This window comes from Balearica regulorum, chromosome 13 (genome assembly GCF_011004875.1).
Source record: "Balearica regulorum gibbericeps isolate bBalReg1 chromosome 13, bBalReg1.pri, whole genome shotgun sequence".
NCBI lineage: Eukaryota > Metazoa > Chordata > Aves > Gruiformes > Gruidae > Balearica > Balearica regulorum.
In genome coordinates, this window is record NC_046196.1 from 23,181,154 (window position 1) to 23,201,616 (window position 20,463).

Below are 20,463 nucleotides of genomic sequence, written 5' to 3' on the forward strand. Positions count from 1 at the left end.
ATCGCGAGGTGACCTTGGCATGTGCTTGTGAGGCTCCTTGGTACCCAGGCAGGAGTGGGACCTGCTCCCCACCTCCTGGCTGAGCTGCACATAGCCAGTCAGTGGAGAGGTGCAGCCCATGCACGCCTGGCCCCTGTGTCCCCAAACACAGTTGGTGGCGATTGGGGAACTGTGGGAACTCTGAGGACAATCGAGTCTTCCCACTCCATCACCTTCCCCTTAAAGCATCGCGGCAGCTCACAGCCAGAGAAGCCAGCCCTTAGCGTTGTCCTGCTCTCCAGGGGAAGGTAAGAGCCGGCAACTCTGCTCCATCGTGATGGGTGCTGCATAATTGAAAAAGCTGATTAATGCTGCCTTTGAGAACATGCCAGTCTCTAGCCTCCGAGGAGAGAGCTGTCTCTGCTCTGTCTCACACCTATCAGCTTGCTAAACGCATCTGCACGCTGCAGTCAGTCTCTGAACAGCTCAGCTCGGCTCTGCTGACAAGTATTTATTTAAAGCCTGACTTGGCTCTGAAAAGGGGCTGTGGCAGACGCGGCACGGCGGGGCCGGGCGCTGCCTGCTTGTGTGGCGGGGAGGAGGCAGGGAGGGATGGAGGGGGCTGCTCAGGAGAGATGGGCGGGCGGTTGGCTGTGGGCCCAAAGGCCTTGGCAGCCCAGCAAGTCACAGAGGGGCAGGTGGGCTCTGCGGGTGAGGACCTGGGAAATAGCACCTCCAGAAGAGCTGTATCCTGGTGGTGGGAGAGCTCTTCGTGTGCCAGGCCCGTTCCCGCAGCTCTCCCGGTGTCTCTCTACGTGTTTTGGGGCACCAAAGCAACACATTTGCTGGTGCAAAGATACCTTGACGCCACATTAAGCGTCCTTAATTGTGCACCTTTGCTTTAAATGCTTTTCTCTCTCCGTCCCTGGTGCAGCTCCGAGGGGTGTTGGTGGGGGGCACACTGCAGCAGGGGTGAAGGTTGCACTCACTTTGGTGCCTGCAAAACCCAAGGGAGATGGGTGAACCCTTCTGTCGTTTCCACGTATTTTGATCAAGGTTCTAGTGCTCCTGGAGGTGGTCTGATACTTTGAGATGGAGGCTCATGGATGCTCGGCTCTTCCATGGCTGCAGCGGGCTCCCCAGAGCGCGGAGCAGCAGAGGGTTCCCCTCAGCACCCATGTCTTCAGCCTCCTCTCTGCTCCTCCTCGGACAAGCCATTCCCGGGGCAGTCAGGGGATGTTTGCATCCACACTCCCCGTCGGATGCATCTGATCCGCCCCGCTCTGGAAACCCGTGCACAGTCCCCTTTGTGTGGAGGCAGGAGGGCGGGTGAATGCTGGCTCCTCAGGGACCCGTGCATCCTCTGCCTGGCTCTGAAGCGATGACAGTAGGTGCTGGAGCAATGCCTGGCCACATCGGCCCCGCTGGGCTGGTGCGGGAGGAGGGCCTGCCTCTGCACCTTCTGCTCACTTAGGAGTGGGGTTATCTGCCTCTGGCTCTCCAGACCCCCAAAGTGCAATGCCTAAGCCGAGATCGGTGTCGAGCAGCTTCATCGAAGGAGAAGGGAGCTCAAGGCAGCACGGTGCTGCACGCGTGCTGTGGGCACACTGAGTTCCAGGGCCAGGTACTTCCCTCTCTAAATGAACTTTGCTCTGCCGTGCTTGGCCGATCAACGCAGCTGATGGGCCCAGACCACCAATTCCAGGCAGAGGTGTCCGTGCAGAGGCAGCTTTGGGAATGGCTGACGGCAGAGTCCCCCGGGCTGCCTTGTTCCTGGGCCAAGAGTGCAGCTGAGCCTTGGGAATTTTTCTTGGCAGGTTGCTGAGCTTTTTTTCCCCCTGGCTTTTAGACAAAATCCTCCCATTTCCCTGAGGCAGAGAGTCTGTGAGCACAGGGAGGAGCAGGGCTCGGAGGAGCAGGGCTCAGAGGAGCAGCTGTCTTGCGGAACTGGTGGGCAGCTCGAGCAGCGAAACGGGGGGACTCAGGGTCTGAATGAACAGAGAAACTTGAATGGGGCCCAGCCCTATTAGAGGGACGCAGGAGAACATCTTGTTAGGGCAGAGCCTGCAGCCAGGATGGAAAATTACTGGTAGCCCTGCGTTGCGAGGGCAGGAGGCAGCCGGGGGGGGCTGGCGGCTCGCCATCCCCAGCACATGCTTTGTGCTGCGACGGGGGAGCAGACAGGGCACAGCACATCTCTGCCCTGCGCCAGGTCACGGAGGCGATGCTCCCCATCCCAGGCTCGTGGGCTGCGTTGCAGGGAGAGGATGCTGAGCTCTCTGCAGGATTGCATCTTCCCGGGCAGCTTCAGCGAAGTACGTGGTGTTAGGCTGGAGAGCGACGTGGCTGGCTCCTGCCTGTTTGCTGCCTTCACCCCAAGGCATGAGCTCATGCATGGGCTGTGCCACATTGCAACCCGTCCTAGGACTAATCTGGAGGGCAGCGTTTGAGGGGTCTCTTTTGAGGTCTCCAAGATCCGGTTGCCCTGCTGTCATTCTGACCCTGATTGTTTTGGAGCCAGCAAGCTGTGGGCCTTTCGCTGCCCTGCGAGGCTGGGGCAGATCGTGCCTGCCCTAGGGTGGGCAGGCAGTGGGATGCGGGATGGGGCCCATCACCAACAGCCAGTGCTCTGGCATCGCTGCCTCGAGCCCAAGGCAGCCTGGTAGCCGCCTTGCTATGGCCATGGCTCCACAGCTTGAGGTCCCATGCCTGTGGAGCACCTCTGCCTCAGCACAAGCGCATCCCCATGGCCACCGAGGTCACCCTCTCACTGCTTTGTGTGCACTGCTGGTTTCTGAGAGATGGCTCCTGGGCATTTTTGGAAATAGGCCCTTGGGATATGTCTCACCAACTGCTAATTTTCCTTGTTTCTCCCCCTTTTGAACAGCTGACCAAAACAGCCCATCAAAGGTCCAAAGGTTGCAGGGCCAGAAGCCACTCTCCAAACAATGTCTTTATATAAGGGCGGCAATAAAAACGTTGCACTCACACGCAACCAAGGCTAAATTTAGCTCTGACTCCTGCGCATTGTCACTGGACTGCGTGCGCCTTGGGGTGGTACCTAATCCCCGTGAAACCCATCGATACAGGCGCATCAGCTGTGCCAATCCCTTGCCCAGCCAACACTGGCATCCAACACATCTGCCTCAGGCTGCTTTTCTTCCTGCCCCCAAATTAGCCCAGTGTGCAGCGCAGGATGCACCCTGGAGCTGTCGGCCGTGTGTCAAACCCTGCCCTGCTTCAGAGCTCAAATTCAGACCTCTGCTTCCCTTGCTGGTCACCTCTATGGCTGCTCTGCCAGTGGCAGCTGCGTGCTCCGTCCATCACCAGCTGTCCTCCACTAGATGGGTCCTTGCGGCACTGCCAGCACTGGGTGCTGCTGTGGGAAGGGTGGCCAAGGGGTGCAGAGGTGCCTGCAGCAGTGTGGGGGGTCCCAGCTCACCTCTGCCAGTTCGAGATGGCACCATGGTCCTTGCAACAGGAGCTTTGGGGAGGAACATGGGGGGGCGGGCTGTGCTGGAGCATTTTTGTTAGAGTTTTATGGCCTTTACCATCTTTTTCATGAAATCTCTCCAAGTTTCTTCCAGAGATGGGGGAAATGGAAGGTCCCAGGGCCTCGTGTCTTGCCACTTCCCCTCTGCCAGCAGTGGCATCGCTGGGTTCAGCAGTTGTGGCCCCTCTGCCTCACTGCTTGCAGACATGACTGATGAGGCAGCTCCAATGCCAGGAATCCTGGATAGAAGGGCAGCCCATTGCTCTCAAGCATGTGTTGTTCAAGAGAGGTGACTCTTGGAGAGGGAGCTCCCCCCTGCTGGGAGCTGAGCTTTTGCTGGAGTTTTGTTCTGGAGCCCCAGCAGCATCCCCATCTCGGCTCCCTTTTCCCCATCCATCTGCCCTGCTCTCCATCACAGCACGGTGAAAGCGGGGCTGCCGTAAGGCTGCCTGTGGAGAAGGGTTGTGAGCCTGGCAGCCCCTGCCCAGGCCCAGGCACTCAGCGCCTCAGGTTCCCTACCAACAGATCTTGCAAAAAGACCTCCTTCGTGGAGATATGTGAAATGCTCACGTGGATGCTTCTGGCTTGCAGTGGTGCTTGGCACAGGTAGACAGTGTCAAACCCCATCCCCACCCCTGCACATAACCCTGGGCTTCAGGGAGGATCTGCAGCCCCTGTCGCTACAAAGGGTCACCCAGATCCATCCATGGCCTGGGACTGCAGGTCCCTGGCTGTCCGCTGCGCTCTGTCTATGGAGTTGTGATTCACAGTGGCTCCAACCGGGAGACAAAAGGGAGCTGCCACTTTTGCATCGGTGATGACAGCCCCTTCAGTGGTCCCCAGGCCTGGTGGTGGCAGTGCCATGGAAAATTGCTCTGCGCTGCTGCTGGAGGAGTAAACCCATGCAGAGGGGAAGGAGGGGGCTGCAAAATGATGCTGGCTGGGGTGTGTCCTTGGGAAACACACCAGAAAACCGGGGTGGAGGGGTCCAGCTCCCAGCCAGGGGGCTTAAAATAGCATCTTCCGCTGCCTGCTGCCTGGCTCGGCCACCTCCAGTCACCATGGGGGAGGATGGAGGCTGGCTGGGGACAAGGGGGTGAATGGCCGCTCCAGCCTCCAGTGGCAGGGCAGAGGCTCAGGTCTGGTGAGCGGCATCGTGCTTCTGGCAGCCTTTCCTATGCCACTTATTACCTGACTCACCCCGCAGCATCCAACTTCTTCCTCCCACTTCTGGCTCCTGTCCCGCTGGGGCAGACACCCGGCACACCGTGGCACAGAGGAGGTGGCTCTCGGGCTGCTTGGGCTTTGCAGGATGCCGGCTGGGAGTCTCCATGCTGCGGGGAGGCCGATGGCTAGCTGCCCACACAGGCAGGGCCCACCATGGCAGGACAGCTCACTGCAGGGCATATTCAGAGCTCGGTTTGTCTCCTCAGACCCACTCGCTTTGGTGGACCAAGGTTTGGGATGTTGGCCTGCCTGAGCCTGTGTCCATCACCACCCCACCGCTCTGATATGTGTGGCAGCACAAAGAAGGTGGGAATCTGGCCCCAACCCCAGGAGACCATAGCAAAGCCCAGTTGGGAGAGACCAAGGGGTTCAGCTGTGGCAGCACTTGGTGGATACCTTTCTCTGGGTGAGCCCTGGGCACTGGGGAACATCCCCCGTGCTGACATATCCCCAACATGATCCTTGGTGCAAGGGACGGGACATCCCTCAGACAGCTGCAGCCCAACTTGCACATCATCACCGACCTCTCTGGGCAGAGGGCTCCTCAGGGCCTCAGGAAGTACTGGTGCCACAGCAGCACCTGGAAACAAGCATTGAGGGCGTGTGATTAAATGCTGGGAGATGACACAAGTCTATGAGTGGCATCCCCAAACCCCCAACAAGGTCTGGGGAGTTCCTGTCTGGGGCTGCGACCTCCCTGATGCCGTCACTGGAGCCAGACCTCTGCTCGACTGGCTTAGTGCCGCATGGCTGAGCTAAAAGCACAGGGAAAGCCATGTGGAAAATGCCACGCTGATCTGCATTAAAAGTGCGTGAAAAATAATGTGGAAAAATCCATGCTGTAGAACTCCCGCGCTTCCCTTTAATGATGCAGTTCGGGGTGTGGATGGCTCTGCATGCAAGTGATTTCTGAACCTCCACACGGAGTGATGCCCCAGTCCCTCCAGCTTAGAGCACAGAGAGCTTGTGCTCTTCCCAAGGCTAATTAACTGTGCAATTATTTCAGCCACATGGCCCTGCTCCTTTGGCACGGTAGCCATCGAATAGCTGTTATTTGGTAAAGCTGGACCTCATGTGGAGAAGTTAAATCCCCAGTGTGAAAAATAATTTATTCCCATAGAAATCCATGGCAATTGGAGGAGGAGGTTTAGATTGGCACAATGTCAGGAAGATCTGAATCTGACCCTATCTCATCCCTGGCCAGTTCAGAGGAAACCCCTTGGCTGCTGGACCCGCAGAAGAGGGTGAAAAGCAGCCCTGAAGGCAGGGAAGACCTGACCCCATTGAAGTGCTGGGTGCTGGGCTGGGTCCTAGTTGAGGGATTAAAGGGTCCCCGTGCTCCCTGACATCCTGGGTGAGATGACATCTTCGAGGTGAGAAGGCGAACACAGCCTGGATGAAGAGCTCCTGGTGACTCAGCAGGAGAGGCTGAAATCAGCTGAAAACTGGTTGCCATCCAAAAAGCCTGGGACAAGCTGTTAAAACAGATGTACCAGGGATGGAGATGAATGTCTGTATCAGCAGACATTCCTCCAGCTCCTCAAGAGGCGTTTGTAGGGTGAGCTGCCTGTGGCCGCTCTCAAGGTACCTCATGGCCCCGCAGTGAAAGGTGCCATGAAGCACAGGGGTAGGTTGGCCACCACGGCTGGCCGAGGGGCGATGAGGCTGAGGTCTGGGATGCCTGGTGCAACCCGGGTGCTGAGAGCAGCCTGTGGGCACCCACTACCATCCTGGGAATTTAGGGTTGGGGGCAAACTTGGATCTCTGGGTGAGGGTGGTGCTAACAAGACCCTGGTTCAACCCCCCTCGAGATGCCAGCACTGCTCGCAAGGCCCATGGCTGGTGGGTACAGGGACCACCAAGAAATCCCTTTCCAGGGCCAGTCTAGGTCTGCTGCTGGCCTGTGCCCAGGACCTCCAGGGCAGACACCTCTGAGATCCCAGCACCCAAATCCCAACCCTCTTGCAGCATCTTGCATGGACCCCTCTTGGTGTAGAAGCTGAGTCTCACATATCCAACAAGAAACATTGGCTTTCCCATGCTGACAAGTAAATAGCACTAGAAATGGAGGATGAAGCAGCATCAGGCCCTGACTCATGCACGCCATCATTGCAATGAAGATATGAAATGTTTTGCCTGGACTCTCCTGGCAGAAATGGCCAGCAGGGAAGAGGAGCAAGTGGTAGCCTGGACACCAGACCAGACCACAGCCCTGCCTCGGGGGAGCAGCCTGAGTCCTCCCAGGTGAGCATCATGTGGGGCTGGGTTTGATGGGGAACCAAGCCCATGGAGGAGAGGTGATGGGGTCCTCAGCAGTTTCCCCATCCATGTCCTGTGCAGTTGCCTCAGGCAACTTGGAGTGGAGGCTGTTATATCCCTAACTGTGGAAAAAATTAATTAAAGCAATACTAAATAAGTACAGAGGAAGAAACAGTGGCAGGATGGGCTTGCTCAGCTTGGAGGCAAGCGGTAATCAGCCTTTGCTCTAGGGGCATGCTGGGGCCCTCTGTCCTTGTTGGACCAGCTGTTCCAATTCAGGACACAGCCTTGCTTCATACCCTGCCACTTTGGGAGTGCCTGGCTCCTTTAGAAACCTGGGCACCATTACAAGGGTGGTGGGAAAACCTCCACAGACTGGTTGCCCTGCAGACCTGGTGGCCCCTGATGACGCAGGATCACAGGCAGGGCAGATGGAGGCACCACCAGCATCCACGCCTCACGCAGAAGATGAGGGTCCTGCATCTTGCCCACTGTGGGACCAGCCTTCTCCAGCCCCCATGCCCACCCCAGTGTTCACAGCCTCTCGTTTTACCTGAACCAAACAGCCATGCCACAACCTACCCCAAAGAGCTGCCACCCTAGCATCGATATGTGGGGGGTCATCACCACCCCAGCCATGGCTTCCACTCCTGGGTGATCCTTCAGACCCTTGTGGCTACCACCATCCTCACCTCCTGGCATCACCAGACCATTATGGCCCTGCTGTGAGGACCCTCATTGCACAGGTCCTCCTTATGCTGGGACCACCTGGACCCCTTGACCATGACCATCCTATGCTCAGGGGAACCAAGCACCCCCATGCTCCAGATGACCCCCTGGTCCCTTGTTATCCTTATTCTTGTTCCTGGATACTCCCAGGCCCTTTGGCCTTCGTGGCCCCACTCCCTGGGACTCCCTAGACCCCTTGACCACAATGGCTCTGATCCTGGTATCCTTGTAGCACAGGTTCCCTCTTGTCCTGGGATCCCCCTTGGTCACCTCGATCACCACCATCCCCTGCTCTAGGGGACCCCCAGACCCCTTGGGCATGGCCCCATATCTAGGGCTCCCCAAGGCTCCCACTGTCCCCTGCTCCTGGGACCCCATGACCACAGGGACCCCATGACCCATTGGCCATCATGGTCCAGCTGTGGGACCTCCATGGCTCCCTACAGGGTCATGTGTGCCACCCCCACCGGTGGTGCTCCATTTACCGCGTAACCCATGTCCCGTGTAACCACCCGGCAGCGCTCCATCTCCCATGTAACCCCCCCATCCCTCCCATCTCCCGTGTAACCCCCCCATTGCTCCATCCCCCGTGTAACCGCCCCATTGCTCCCATCCCCCGTGTAACCCCCCCATCGCTCCATCCCCCGTGTACCCCCCCATCGCTCCCATCCCCCGTGTACCCCCTCCCCGCACTCCATCTCCCGTGTACCCCCCTCCTCTCCCAGCCCCGTCCCGGGCCTATTGTTCTCCTGGCGCCCTCCGGCCCCGGCCCCGTCCCCTCCCCTCCGGCCCCGGCGAGGGGAGGACCCGGCCGGCGGGGGCCGTGCCCAGCCTCGCCCCTGCGCCGCTCCGCGCACCTCGCACCGGCACCGGCTCCGCTCGCTCCCCGCCGCCGCCACCGCCCCCTCCCGCCGCCCCGCCCCGCCCGCCGGCGGCGCCGGGATCCGCCGCCCCGGCATGAAGGTGCTCCGGCACAAGATCGAGCTGCTGACAGGTACGGCCCGGCCCGGCCGGTCCCGCTCCCGCGCCCCGGGCGTGCTGGGGAGGGGGTGCCGAGGCTGGGAGGAGCCGGGCGCTGGGGTGCGAGGGTCGCGGCGGTGGCGGGGGGGGGGGGGAGAGCCTTCAGCCCCGGCCTAGGAGATGGGGCTGCCGCCCCCCCCCCGGCCCCCCGCCGCTTGCCTCTTTTCCCCCGGGCATGGGCTGCCGGAGGGAACAATGCTTTTGGGGCTACAGGAGGTGATTCCTGGGGAGACGCCAGAGCTGCAGCGGGGGAAGGGGAGGGACCGAGTCGGCAGCCTCCTGGCACGGAGGTCCGGCGAGCAGACGGCGGGGGGTGTGGGGGTGTGGGGGTGTGCCTGTGGGACTGCTGGAGCATCCCTCCCCTGAGAGTCCCCCCGCTGCCTGGGTGCCCCGAGGATGGGGCTGGGGAGGAGGTTTCTCTTAGCAACAGCCACCGTGAGACAGCTCGCGCCCCTGCAGACCCCCCCCGCCGCCACCGCCGCCCCCCGAGCCCGGAGCCCTCAGCCCCTGCATTAGTGGCACCAGATCCCCCAGCCTGGTGGGTCTCACGCTGTGGCCTGCGTGCTCCTGGGCTCCCCAGGTGGACCACACCATTAGGCTGGTTTGTGCCCCCCTGCCCCCGTGGGGGCAGAGCAAGCTGTGGGTGTTCATCCTGCACCGGTGGGGTGGGAGGTGGCCCGGGCTGTGTCACACTGGGGTTTTCCTCCACCCCATCACGGCTGCTCAGCGGCCCTGCTGGGCGGCAGTGCTGTGGGCACACTTCCCGTGTCTCAGACTGGGCTGCAGGTTCCCATCCACTCCCTGCCTCGCCAGAGGTCTCCTTGGCTTTGCCACCTGGCAGGGGCCAGCCCTCGCTTCTCTGGATTTGCCTCCCCGTCTGTCACGCACTGCTCAGTTATAGCCCGGAGAATCCGTGCCAACACCCTGTGCGTGCCATGTCTGCGTGGACGCAGGTGGTCAATGGGGAGATGCCCGCGAGTCTGGTGCATCGTCTGAGGGACCCCTGCCTTCCGACCAGACATGCTACCCAGTGTTAAACTCTTCCCACGGCCTCGTCATGCTGATAATGATGATGATCATCATCATCGTTGTCATAGTGTATTTCCTTGCCACGAGCTGGTTCTCCTCCAATAAGCCAACGCTGGGCTGCTGATTGCTGGGGAAGGTAAGCCAATGTGGCCGTTTCTGTCCCCGTCTATATATGCATTGCCAGGGCCCTGGTGGGGCAGAGCACTAGTCCCAAACTGAGCCCTAATGTTGTGCTGGGTTTGGGACTGATTTGGGATTAGGGAAGAAGCATGTCCCAGCTGTGCCCAGGAAACGGTGGCACATCACTGGGAAGGAAGAGCAGGAGCAGAGATGGATGCATGGGGGATGGTACCCTGGGGATGGGTGCTGTTGGGGAGCCTTGGGGTGAGCTGAAGGGAAAAGGGCTCGGTGCCGGCCACGTTGCCCCAGCGTGCCATGGGAGCCAAGTTGTTTTGGCTAGGAGACCTGGAGCTGTGGCTTCCTCACCAGCCCTCTGTGGTGATGGTGGCCCAGCTGGTGGCATTGCCCATAGCCACACTGCTGCGCTGGCAGGAGCAGGGATAAGGGTACCTGTGGGGTAACATGGGAAGCTGGCAGCATGGCTGAGATCCTGCCCGCAGACTGTTGCACCCATGGGACTCCCTGACGTACCGATCCCTCCTCCGTTCTCACGCTCAGCACCCCTTTAGGTGACCATGCATCCTGCACTGAGGATGCTGGTTGGCACAGGGCTCTGCCGCGTCCCTTGTGCGCCAGCTTTCCCCCCCCACCATGCGAGCAAGGTCATGAGGCCTTTCCTCATCGCTCGGCCACCCTCCCTCCCACATTAGCTGGAGGCTTTAATTAATAAAGGCATTCACCACGCGCTAAGTGCGGTTCCCAGCCACCCTTGGGCTGTGGCCACACGGTGGGTTGGTGCGGTCAGCGTGGGACGCTCCTGCTCTTTTCCAGACCCAGCTACCGGTGAGGCGGATTTTCTTCCCATTCTTTAACCCTGGGATTGTGTGCCTGGGGGGCGCAGGGTTGCTCGGTCAGTGGCTCTGCAGGCTGCGTCATCTCAGTTGTGCTGGTGGGCTGCGGGCGAGGGCTGTCCCCTTGCACAAAGCCGTTTCCCCACCAGCAGCCCAGCGTGGAGCAGCACACCCCAGGCGTGTGCCTCTCCATGGGGGTGTCGGCACCTCTCTCCGCTGGGGTTCTGCGTGGTCCTCGGCCCGGCGGGACCCTCCGTGCAGGGGGGGTGACGTGAAAGGCCCCCGTGCTGGGCGCCCTGGGAATCTCGGGAGGCTTCGTGGCGTGTTTCTCCCTCCAAACAGTTCTGGTTTGTTGGGTGGCTCCCAAGGAGCAAAGCAAAGTGCAGTGTCTGCAGAAAGCAGCCAGGTGGCACTGCCTGCTTGGTTTTTAAATGGAAATCCCGGTCAGATGCGCAAAAGCCGGCTTTGGAGGGGAGTTTATGACCAGCTCCCGTGTTCTTGGTGGCCTTGCAATGTTCTTGGCATTGTTTGGCCTTTGCACGTCGCCAACCCGCGCTGACCCAGGTTTGAAGGTGGACAAAGCGTGGAGCAGACTTGGCCGAGGCTGTAGATGGAGCAGGGTCTGCGTCTGCTGCGGTGCTAGTGCAGCCCCCCGTCATCCCTGGTATCCCCAGGGAGATTGCAAAGGATGGGTAGCCAGTGGAGGGGCTGTGGGACTGGTGCTGGCCCGTTCAGAGCAGCAGCAACTCATCCGAAGGCTTGACCTGGGGGAAGGGGTGGAAACGGAGGCTGTAAAGGCAAATGCCTGAGGTCTGGATCCTGCCCGAGTGCAGATAATCTCCCTGCACGAGACCTGCCAGTTACCCACCCCATCTACATGCAGGGGGACCTGGATTGTCCCTCGTGTCCCCCATGTCTGTCACTTTCCGTGTGCAGCTAGCTGCTGGGGGCGCAGGCATTCCTTTGCTCCCCGCTGCTTTCTAAGCTGGCCTTGTGCCTGGGCGTGTTTTTGGAGGTGCTGTCATTAGGGGGTATGAAGTCTTGGTGCCCTGGGGCTGAGCTACCGGCTGGCCAGCACCTGCTTCACAGGCAGGGAGAAGAGTTTGGGAGTAAAGGCTTCACATTTGTTTTTCTCCTATCATTACAATACAAACTTCAGACTGTGTGCCTGCTCCCCTGCTGCTCGGACCATCCCTCTGCCTCCCAGCACGGCTGAGAAACATCACTGCTCGTTTTGGCTCTGCAGGGATATCTCCCTCTGTCCCACCCATATCTCTCTGCAGCCTAAAACCAGCTGAAACATTGGATTTTCTCTCTCTGACCAATGCTGGAAGCTGGGGTGGGAATGTTGTGTTTACAGAGGCAACCAGCAAGGAGACCAGGTTGGTCTCCCAGTTTGCCTAAGACCATGCCCTGGAGACCGGTCTGTCCTTAACTGGGAGAGCTGGACTTGGGTGGGAGCTGGGAGCCAAGCTCCTCCATGCACTGCCTGCCCCATGCCTGCTTCCAGCTCCCAACGGAGGGGCTCGCTGTGGCCCCCGGACAAGCCAAAGCACCAAGTCCCCATGGCAGATGGGTTGAATGAAGCTAATTTGGGTCCCATCCCCATGCGCAGGGAAACACAGGAGGCTCGGGGGGCTGGGGCGAAAGGGACCAAGGCAGGTCCCCATGGGCGCTGACACCTCCCTCGCCCTGGGCAGGGCTGCTGCTGCAGGAGATGACCATGGCAGGGCTGCACGAGCTGCGCTTCACTGAGGAGAAGCCGCTGCTGCGGGGCCAGGAAGCCGAGCTGGTGAGTCTGGTGACCGCACTGGCTCCAGCTCCTGCACGTGGGGTGCCAGGATGCAGGTGCTTCAGTGGGAGCTTGGGGGGGTGTGTGTGCTGGTATTGGGTACATGTGTGTGCACGTGTGTGTTGGTATTCGGTGCATGTGCGCATGCAGATGTGTGCGGGTATTGATGCACATGTGTGGGTGAGTAGGGGTTCTGGTTGGGTGTGATGGTGTGTGTGTGAAGATATTGCACCTGGTAATACACACTTGTGTGCACGCACATGTGCAGGTAGTGCATGTGCATGTGTGCGGGTATTGTAGATGTGCGTGTATGTGTGCACACGTGTGGGCATCATCCCCCTGCAGCCAGCACTGCCCGGAGGGCGGGTGCTTGTGGTGTCAGGGGACCTTGTCTGTTGGGTGGGAGGCAGGCACCGCGGGAGTGAGGGGCAGCAGGGGGATGTCTCTGTCCCTGACAGCTCCTTCTCTCCCCAGGAGAACTCGGATGTCTTCCTCTCCACTGTGGACATGGACTGGAAGGTAGGACTGTCCGCAGGGTGTGCCCCCCACCCCTGGGTCCCATGTGGGACAGCAGCCTGAGGCTGGGGAAGGCTGCAGGGCGCTGAGTGGACTCAGGGGTGTTGCTGTCCCCCCTTCCATGGGGCGCAGTGCCTGGTCGGTGTCTGCGCATGGGGCTGCATGTTCATTGTGGTCCCTGGCAGGAGGGGACGCTGCCAGGCGTGCTCTGTGCTGGCACTCATGTGGCTGGTGGGCACTTGGCAATGGGCTGGGGACAAAAATCTCTTTAAAAGAGGCGATTTCTTCTCAGGAGGGCTGAGCTGCTTTTCCAGCCCCTCTACCCTTGCCATGGCAATGGTTTCCTGGGCGATGCCAGCTCCCTGCTTACATAAGGATGTTTGAAAGCCTCGTTCTTTTTTGGAGGGCTGGAGCATTGCCCCCATACCACCCACCTCTCTGAGAGAGCAGGGCCCCTCTGCTCTCCTGGCTGGTGCCTGCCTGCCTTGTACCTCCATTTTGCTTCTCCAGAGGAGCCCCACAACGTGGCCTTGGGGCTCGCAGGGGCTCAGCTCGTGCCTGGCTCCCGCGTTGATTTTCGTCACTCTCACACCTCTGCCCAAGCTCATCCCGGCACCAGGCTCCCCCTGCAGAGACCGGGGTACCGGTAGATGGGGAAGGAGGGTAGTGGGGCTGCCGGGCCCCAGCTCGCTGCCTGCCCCTCTCCCAAAGCATGCCCCACCCCTCCCAGGGACACCAGTGACTGACTCCAGGTTGTACATTGCTGCTTTGCCAGTGGCTGGGACCGCTGGGAGGGTGGGCTCGAGTGGTGCTGGCTGAGCCCCGTCAGGTCCAGCACTGAAACAACAGCACCTGCAAGGATAAAATATATCTGGAGTTCATTCATACTGGGAGAGGGGCAGGGGAGCCCAGGTCCCTGTCTTGGCAGACCGAAAGTGGTGCACAGGCTTTTGGGGCTGGCCCGCTTCGTCTCCATCATCAGTGCGGGTGGCAGGGTATAGCTGGGCAGAGAGCAAGGACTTTCATCAGGATGCTGAGCGGTGGCTGCTGTGGTTCACAGAGCAGAAGATTTCTGGCGGCCCTCTTGGAGGCCACAAAATTATTCAAAAATGGCAGGGGTGGAAAAGAAATGCCGTCCTTCCCAGCAGCTCCAAAGCAGGTGAGATGCTGGGGCCAGGAGTGGCACCGGGTCTGGGCTGCTCCTTGCTCTGCTTCGCTCAGGGTCTGTGTTGACTACTGGAGGGGAAACCAAACCTCCTAGTGTCACCGAAGTGAGGGTGAGGAGGGAGAAGGAGAGGGAGGAGGGGGAGGGAGGTGGCGGTGCCAGGCTGCCCAGAGCTCCCAATAGTGCCACAGGCACCAGTACGGCTCTCACTCAGCTGTGCTGGGGCAGGGCTTGATTTGCATGCAGGGGATGTCAAAGAGCAGCGACTCTCCCAGGACAATTTTTGCATGCCAGTATTTCAGCTCACGGTGATGCTGAACTGTGTCCCTGGTGGTGCCCAGGTGGAGCGGATCCAGATGGCAAATGCCATGGTGATGCACCTGCATGCCCTTGGTACCTAAAAAAAAATGAACTGGGAAGGGATCAAGGCGCCTTTTCCCAAGCCAGCCAGGCCCTGGGCCCTCTTGGTTACTCTCCAAGAGCCTCAGGGTAGGGATGGGATGAGCTTCCCAGGCTGTGCCTGGGCAACCCCTTCCTTTCCCCCACCCTGACACTTTGCAGGTTGGTGCCCTGCAAAGGCTGGGGGCTGCCTGCCCTTCCTCAGGGAGATCTTACCCCATTTTCTAGGTTCACCTCCTTGGGGTAATTCAATCCAGCCCCAGCTGAGCTCTTCGCTGTCCCTCTGCTCCTCCCTGGAGCTGGGCACTGCTCCCTTGCCGAGTTGCTCTGGCCTGGCCGGGGCAGTGGTGGGGAGCGGGGATCTCCCACTGCCGCCGCCAGCCGAAGTAAAGCCCTTGGGGTTGCTGGCATAAGCCAAGGTGCAGGGGGGCAGGTGCCTCTGCCCTGGGACCTGGGTGCCCTGGCCCTGCTGGAGTTCTGGGCCACCTGCCAGGCAGATGGGCTAGTAACCAATGGGGTGGGGATGCCATTCAATGCCATTCAAGTGGAGACAGCCTTGCTCAGCCTTCACATCTCCCTGCCGCCCTTTTGCATTCATGCCTTACTTCACCTCGACTTTTCCAACCCTTCTCCCCTCTATTTTGCCACCTTCTGTCTTTTTTTCACCTGCTCGTGCCCCTCTGTATCTCTTGCTTTTTCCTGGAGGCTGTGGCTGCTCGTGCTCTTTGGCTCCAGAGGCAGGAGGGCTGAGGAAAGCAAAAATGACTCCCGGCCCCACGAACAGCTTTGTACTTTTGCCAGGAACCACCTGGGAGCTGGGCTTCCCCCTCACACATGGTCCTTTGTTAGCAGAGATGCATCTCTCCAGGCTTGGGTCTGAGGTCCCTGCAGGACAAAGCAGTGCAGAGGAAAGCTTCTTTGGTGGAGGCAAGGTGGATGCCGTCCCGCTGCCTGCCTGTCTGTCAGTCCTTTCTCCCACGTTCAGACTCCCTGGCTGCCCAGCCCTGACTTGTTTGCAGGACACTGCTTTTGGTGGCTCCCCATCAGCTCTGGGTCATCATTTACCCAGGTCAGGGAAAGGGCTTTCCCCAGGTAAAAGTGGCTCAGCCCTGTTATTAGACATCAGAGACTCCACAGGAACAAGCCTGCTGGGTGAAGCTGAGGACACGGGGCTCTGTCATGTGCTGGGGATGGCAGCTGGACCCCCTCTGCCTGTGGCTGCGGTGCGTGCCAGGGCACGGTGGAAGCAAGCTGTGGCGAGCTGCTGGGGTGGAGATGGTGCAGAGGTGATGGCAGGCTCCAGCTGGCACTGAGCATCCCTGTGGTGGGCAGGGGGGCTGGAGGGTCCCCACTGGACGCTGCCCTGGTCTGGCACTGGCACGTGGCTCTCCAGCCCCTTTGGACAGGTGCTGGAGGGACTGCGGGACTCTTTCTCCATTCATGATTGCCCAGCTTTGTGCTGGAGCAGCTCAGGTGCCGGTTGTGCTGAGCTGGGCAGTGGTGCTGGGCTGGGCAGGGGCAGGCAGGGTGCAGGGGGATGGCACCCAGAGCTGGGGGGTTTTGGGATCGTGGCGGCATGAGGCCATCCATGGGTGCGAGCTGCAGGCAAAAGGACTTGTCCTCTTGCGAAGCCTCATTGGAATCAGGGCAGAAACCATCTGCCTGGTGCACGTGCACATGGGAATACACGTGCATGTGCATGTGCCCATAGCATGTGTCGGCCCAGGGACAGGCGCTGCTGGGTTGTCTTTCCTCCTGCCTTATTTACCTGCCACTGGTGACGGCCAGGTTGGGACTAAATCCTGCACTTCTCCTGCGTGCCAGCATCCCACAGCAGGTGGGATGACTGTGCTGTTGGGTAGGGTACACATGTGTACATGTGTGTGCCCCTCCGTGCACGTGTGCACAAGGTTCTTCATGTGTGCAGGTCGTTGTGTAGCCATGGACGTGAGTGATGGCCATGGCCTGCATGCTAAGCACGTGGGAGGAGGATGCAGCAGGCATGCTCCTCATCTGCACATGACCATGCACATACGTGCGCAGGAACATGTACTGATGCAGACACACAGGGGCAAGCCCTGTGGGGGTATGCACGAGCATTTTGTGGGGTGCGTGTGCTTCAGCATGGATCATTGTATTTATTTTTCCAAGGTTTGCACACACAGACACGTGGAGGGGGACACAGTTTTGCCTGGCGCCTATGCGTCTGTGTTGGTACGTGTTCCTGTGCGTGTCCTTCTCCCGTGTATACCCATGGCCATTCGTGGGGGTGCGTGTGCTTCCTGGTGAGTACGCGTTGCTGCATGGCCTTGGCCTGGGCACCTACAGGCTTAGGCATGATTCTGCGTGTTTCGTGGGGCCAGAGCCACGTATGTGTGCGTGATGGGTGCAGGCAGGCATTGCTGGGCTCTGCCATGACGGTGCTGTCTGTGTTGCAAGGGGTGCAAATGCAACCCTGTCCAGGCACCCCTGCCTGTCTGGGTCTGCCGAAGGAGGGAAGATGGAGCAGGTACTGCACAGTGCCAGGCGTTTTTTCTTCATAAACAAGGGTATTTGGGGCCAATTGGAGCATGAATAATTCTCGCGGCAGCCAATGTGCTGGCTCCATCGCAGTGCTTGCCTGCAATGGAGGCCAAACCTGCCGGGGCTGCGCGTCGCATGGAGGGGGATGGGAGAGGGAGGGCTTAGCGCAGGGCTGGGTCTCTGCTATAAATCAAGGCGAGGGGCTGAGCCAGCACAGAGCTCTGCTTTGCCCCAGCCTGCTGCACCGCTGTGCCCCACACCAGGACCCCGTGCTCGGCCCACCCTGCTCGTGCATCCTCGTCCACCTGGTTCCTTACCATGCCTGAGTGCTGGGATGGGGTAGGTACCACCGTTCCCGTGCTCGCTGCCCTCCCTTCCTGGGGACTTTTGCCCCAATACCTCCCCTGATTGCCCAGGCTGGACCTTTGCACCCAGGAGGGCTTGGCATGGGCCAGGCGGGCATTGGTGTTGGGGGGACATGCTGCTGGGGAGCCCTTCCTTCCCCCCAGCCCCACTGCTGCATCCCTGTCATGCTGCAGGTTTCGGGGACACCTTGTCCTTGAGCATGTCCTCCCCGAGCCCAGCGGAGATGCTGTGCTGAGGCCAAGAGTGAGTAAGCGCAGCTGCAGGCTGTGGGCTGTGCTGGGTCTGAGTGCTGATGGTGAGGGGCACGCTGCCCCTTCCCCACCCCCCGAGTTGCAGAGGGAGAGGGTGTCTTGCTGTTTTGAAGCAATCCCTGGGATGCTTTCCAGCCTCTGCGGTGATGGCAACACCCAATGGCAACAGGCTGGTGTGGAGAGGGGGGCAAGCGAGGTGGGAGCACTGCAGCAGTGAGCGGGTAACCTGGACAGGGCAGGGCTGGGCTCTCTCAGGCACCTATGGGTGCAGTGACCCACATGCCCCTCCTTTCTGGGGCCATGGATTGTCAGTGCCCCCGCCGCCCCTCACCCCACTCCTTGCTGCCTGCATCCCCCGCATCCCTAGCCTCTCCCCGCCAGTGAGCATCCCTGCGGCAAAGATCAGGGCTGTGGTACCTGGTGATGCTGCAGAGGCTGCACCATGGGCAGGGATGTGCCTGGCTTGGTGGGGGAGGGGCGGCGGGGAGGATAGGACTGCTGGGGAAGGAGCTGCCACCTTGGGCGTGTGATTTTTAGGAAAGGATTGCAGGCTGAGCTGTTGGGGCTGTGATGGGAACCATGGGCATGAGGATGTCTCCCAGGCGAGGAGGCAGCCCTGTGCCCGGGATCAGACCACATGGATGCCCCCTTGGGCCAGGCCCTTCCTCTGCCTCAGTTTCTCCATCCATTATTGCAGGGGGATGTTCCTGCTCATCGCCTGCTGCCTGATATAGCCCCGGGGAGCGGAGGGACAGCTGTGGGTCAGGGTGCCCTTGAGGAGCGGAGTGTTGTCTCCACTGAGCCCTTGGACTGCCCTTGCACGCTGCATCCCCCCTGGGGAACAGCGGATCTCGATGAGGGGAGGCACTGCGGCGAGGAGATCCTGTCCTCAGGCAGTTCCTCCCCTGAGGCCTGTGTCCTTCAGAGTCCTTGGTGGCGCGTGAGCAGCAGGAGTGTCCACGTATCTGCCCCCTCCCGCCAGCCCACTCGTGGGGCTGCCAGTGCCTGCAGTGGGGACTACCTGGCTGGCACCCTGCCAGCATCCCCTGCCCAGATTTGGGGTCACTGCCAGTGGGCTAGCTGGAGGGCACAGGCATCTGGACCCCGGTGCCTTGTCTCCAGGTGATGCCTTGGCCATCACCTGGGCTCGCAGCCTCAGTTTCCCTTGCTGGCTATGGACAATGGCCGTGAAGGTGAGGCTGGAGCCCTCCCAGCCAGGGAAACTGAGGCACCAGGCGGTGGTCTCTGTAGGTGGGCACAGCCATTCCAGAGCAAGGGATTTTAAAGTTACTTTAGCTGTCATTGTGGGATCAGGCATTTCTCAGGGTCTGACCTCAGCCTGTTTCTCCCAGGCACAGCGAATCCAGGCCAGCTAGGCCATGCAGTGATCCCCCACCCTGTTGCCAAAAGTCCCTCAGCCTCAGGCCCTCGAAGATCTCCTGTCCCATCCTGTGGTCCACCTGTCTTGACCCACGATCCTCCTCTCCCAAGCCCTCTTGGATGATTCCATCCCATCCCAAACCTCTATCCCTTGATCCTAACCTGTGATCCCATTCCATGTTAGGACCTGTCCAATCCTAAATCCTATTATCCTATCCCAAGCCTTCCCTTCCCTGTCCTGTCCTTTCCGAGTTGGTGGAGGCTGACAGCATTTGTATAGGATTTGTCCCGCCTTCTGCCACTGCTGGGATGCCCAGAGCTGAGGTTTTCCCAGGATGGCTGCTCCTCTTTCCCTTATGCTGCCATGGGACCCAGCTGTCTGGGGAAGCAGTGGTGAGGGGAGGGATGGCAGGGCAGGAGAGGATGTCTTGGGGCAGGCAGGCATCACCCCATCTCTCCTCTTCCCCCAGGAACATGACATTGAGACCCCCTATGGGCTGCTGCACGTGGTCATCCGGGGCTCACCCAAGGGAAATCGCCCAGCCATCCTGACGTACCACGACGTGGGCCTCAACCGTGAGTGCTGGTCCCTGGGCTACAGGGCGCAGGGGCAGGCGAGAGCGAGCCTGGGGCTTCACGAGGTGCCGGAACGTTGGCCAAAGCCCCTGGCTCAGCTCCTTTGCCTCCTCCCACGGAGGGTCCGCAGGCTGCACTGGAGTCGCCCCAGGCATCTGAAAGCACTGGGAGGGTTTGGACACTCAGCCAAACCCAAAGCCCAGGCCAAGCACAGCCAGGAGTGCTTAGCCACCCCAGCGCTGGCTGCCCGCCCACCCGCCCACGCCAGGCAGGACAGGGTGCAAGGGATGCCAGGCCAGTCCCTGCCGCCGGCGCCAGCCTGTTGATATTCAGAGCACGGACCTGGCTGGCGGCAGGGCATAGTGGGGGCCGAAGGAGACGGGGAATAGCGGGGAAGGAGGGACCCCAAGCCAGGGCTCTGGATGTGGGGATGCTGCGCTCTCTGTTAGCCTGCAGCCTTGGGCCCGCACCCCAGACCACTGCCCGGGGCGTGCCCCCCAGCTGAGCCGGGATACTCGGTGCCCTGTGAGCTGGGAGAAGCATCTCCTCCCTGCACTGGCAGCTGAGGCTGAGTCACTGGCATGCTACGTGAGCTGCCTCACCATCACAGCGGCACTCTCATGTCCAGGGGTGTGTCATGTTGGTTGCGATGGACCAGACAACCTGCCTCTCCCCCACATTTTGGGAGGGATGTCCTGGCACTGATGCCATGGGGCAGGACCCCTCCAAGCCCCGGCGATGGCTGTGTCCTGCTGCAGTGGTGGTGGCCTGTCCACAGCAGTGCTGGG

General features: G+C 60.3%; 1 protein-coding gene across 6 annotated transcripts in view; it reads left to right on the forward strand.

The window, feature by feature from the left end:
• NDRG4 (NDRG family member 4) overlaps positions 1 to 20,463 on the forward strand; it is a 28,373-nt gene continuing 7,910 nt past the window's right edge. The window contains exons 1-4 of one of the 6 annotated variants that reach the window (XM_075765352.1): positions 1 to 287; positions 12,408 to 12,499; positions 12,974 to 13,018; positions 19,570 to 19,675. In XM_075765352.1, the coding sequence (XP_075621467.1) occupies positions 12,425 to 12,499; positions 12,974 to 13,018; positions 19,570 to 19,675 (226 nt within the window). In that variant the 5' untranslated portion in view covers positions 1 to 287; positions 12,408 to 12,424. Of the gene's footprint in view, positions 288 to 8,539; positions 8,682 to 10,639; positions 10,700 to 12,407; positions 12,500 to 12,973; positions 13,019 to 17,267; positions 17,442 to 19,569; positions 19,676 to 20,463 lie in introns of those variants that run through there. The other 5 variants (XM_075765349.1, XM_075765350.1, XM_075765351.1 and 2 more) reach the window with 5 other exon arrangements.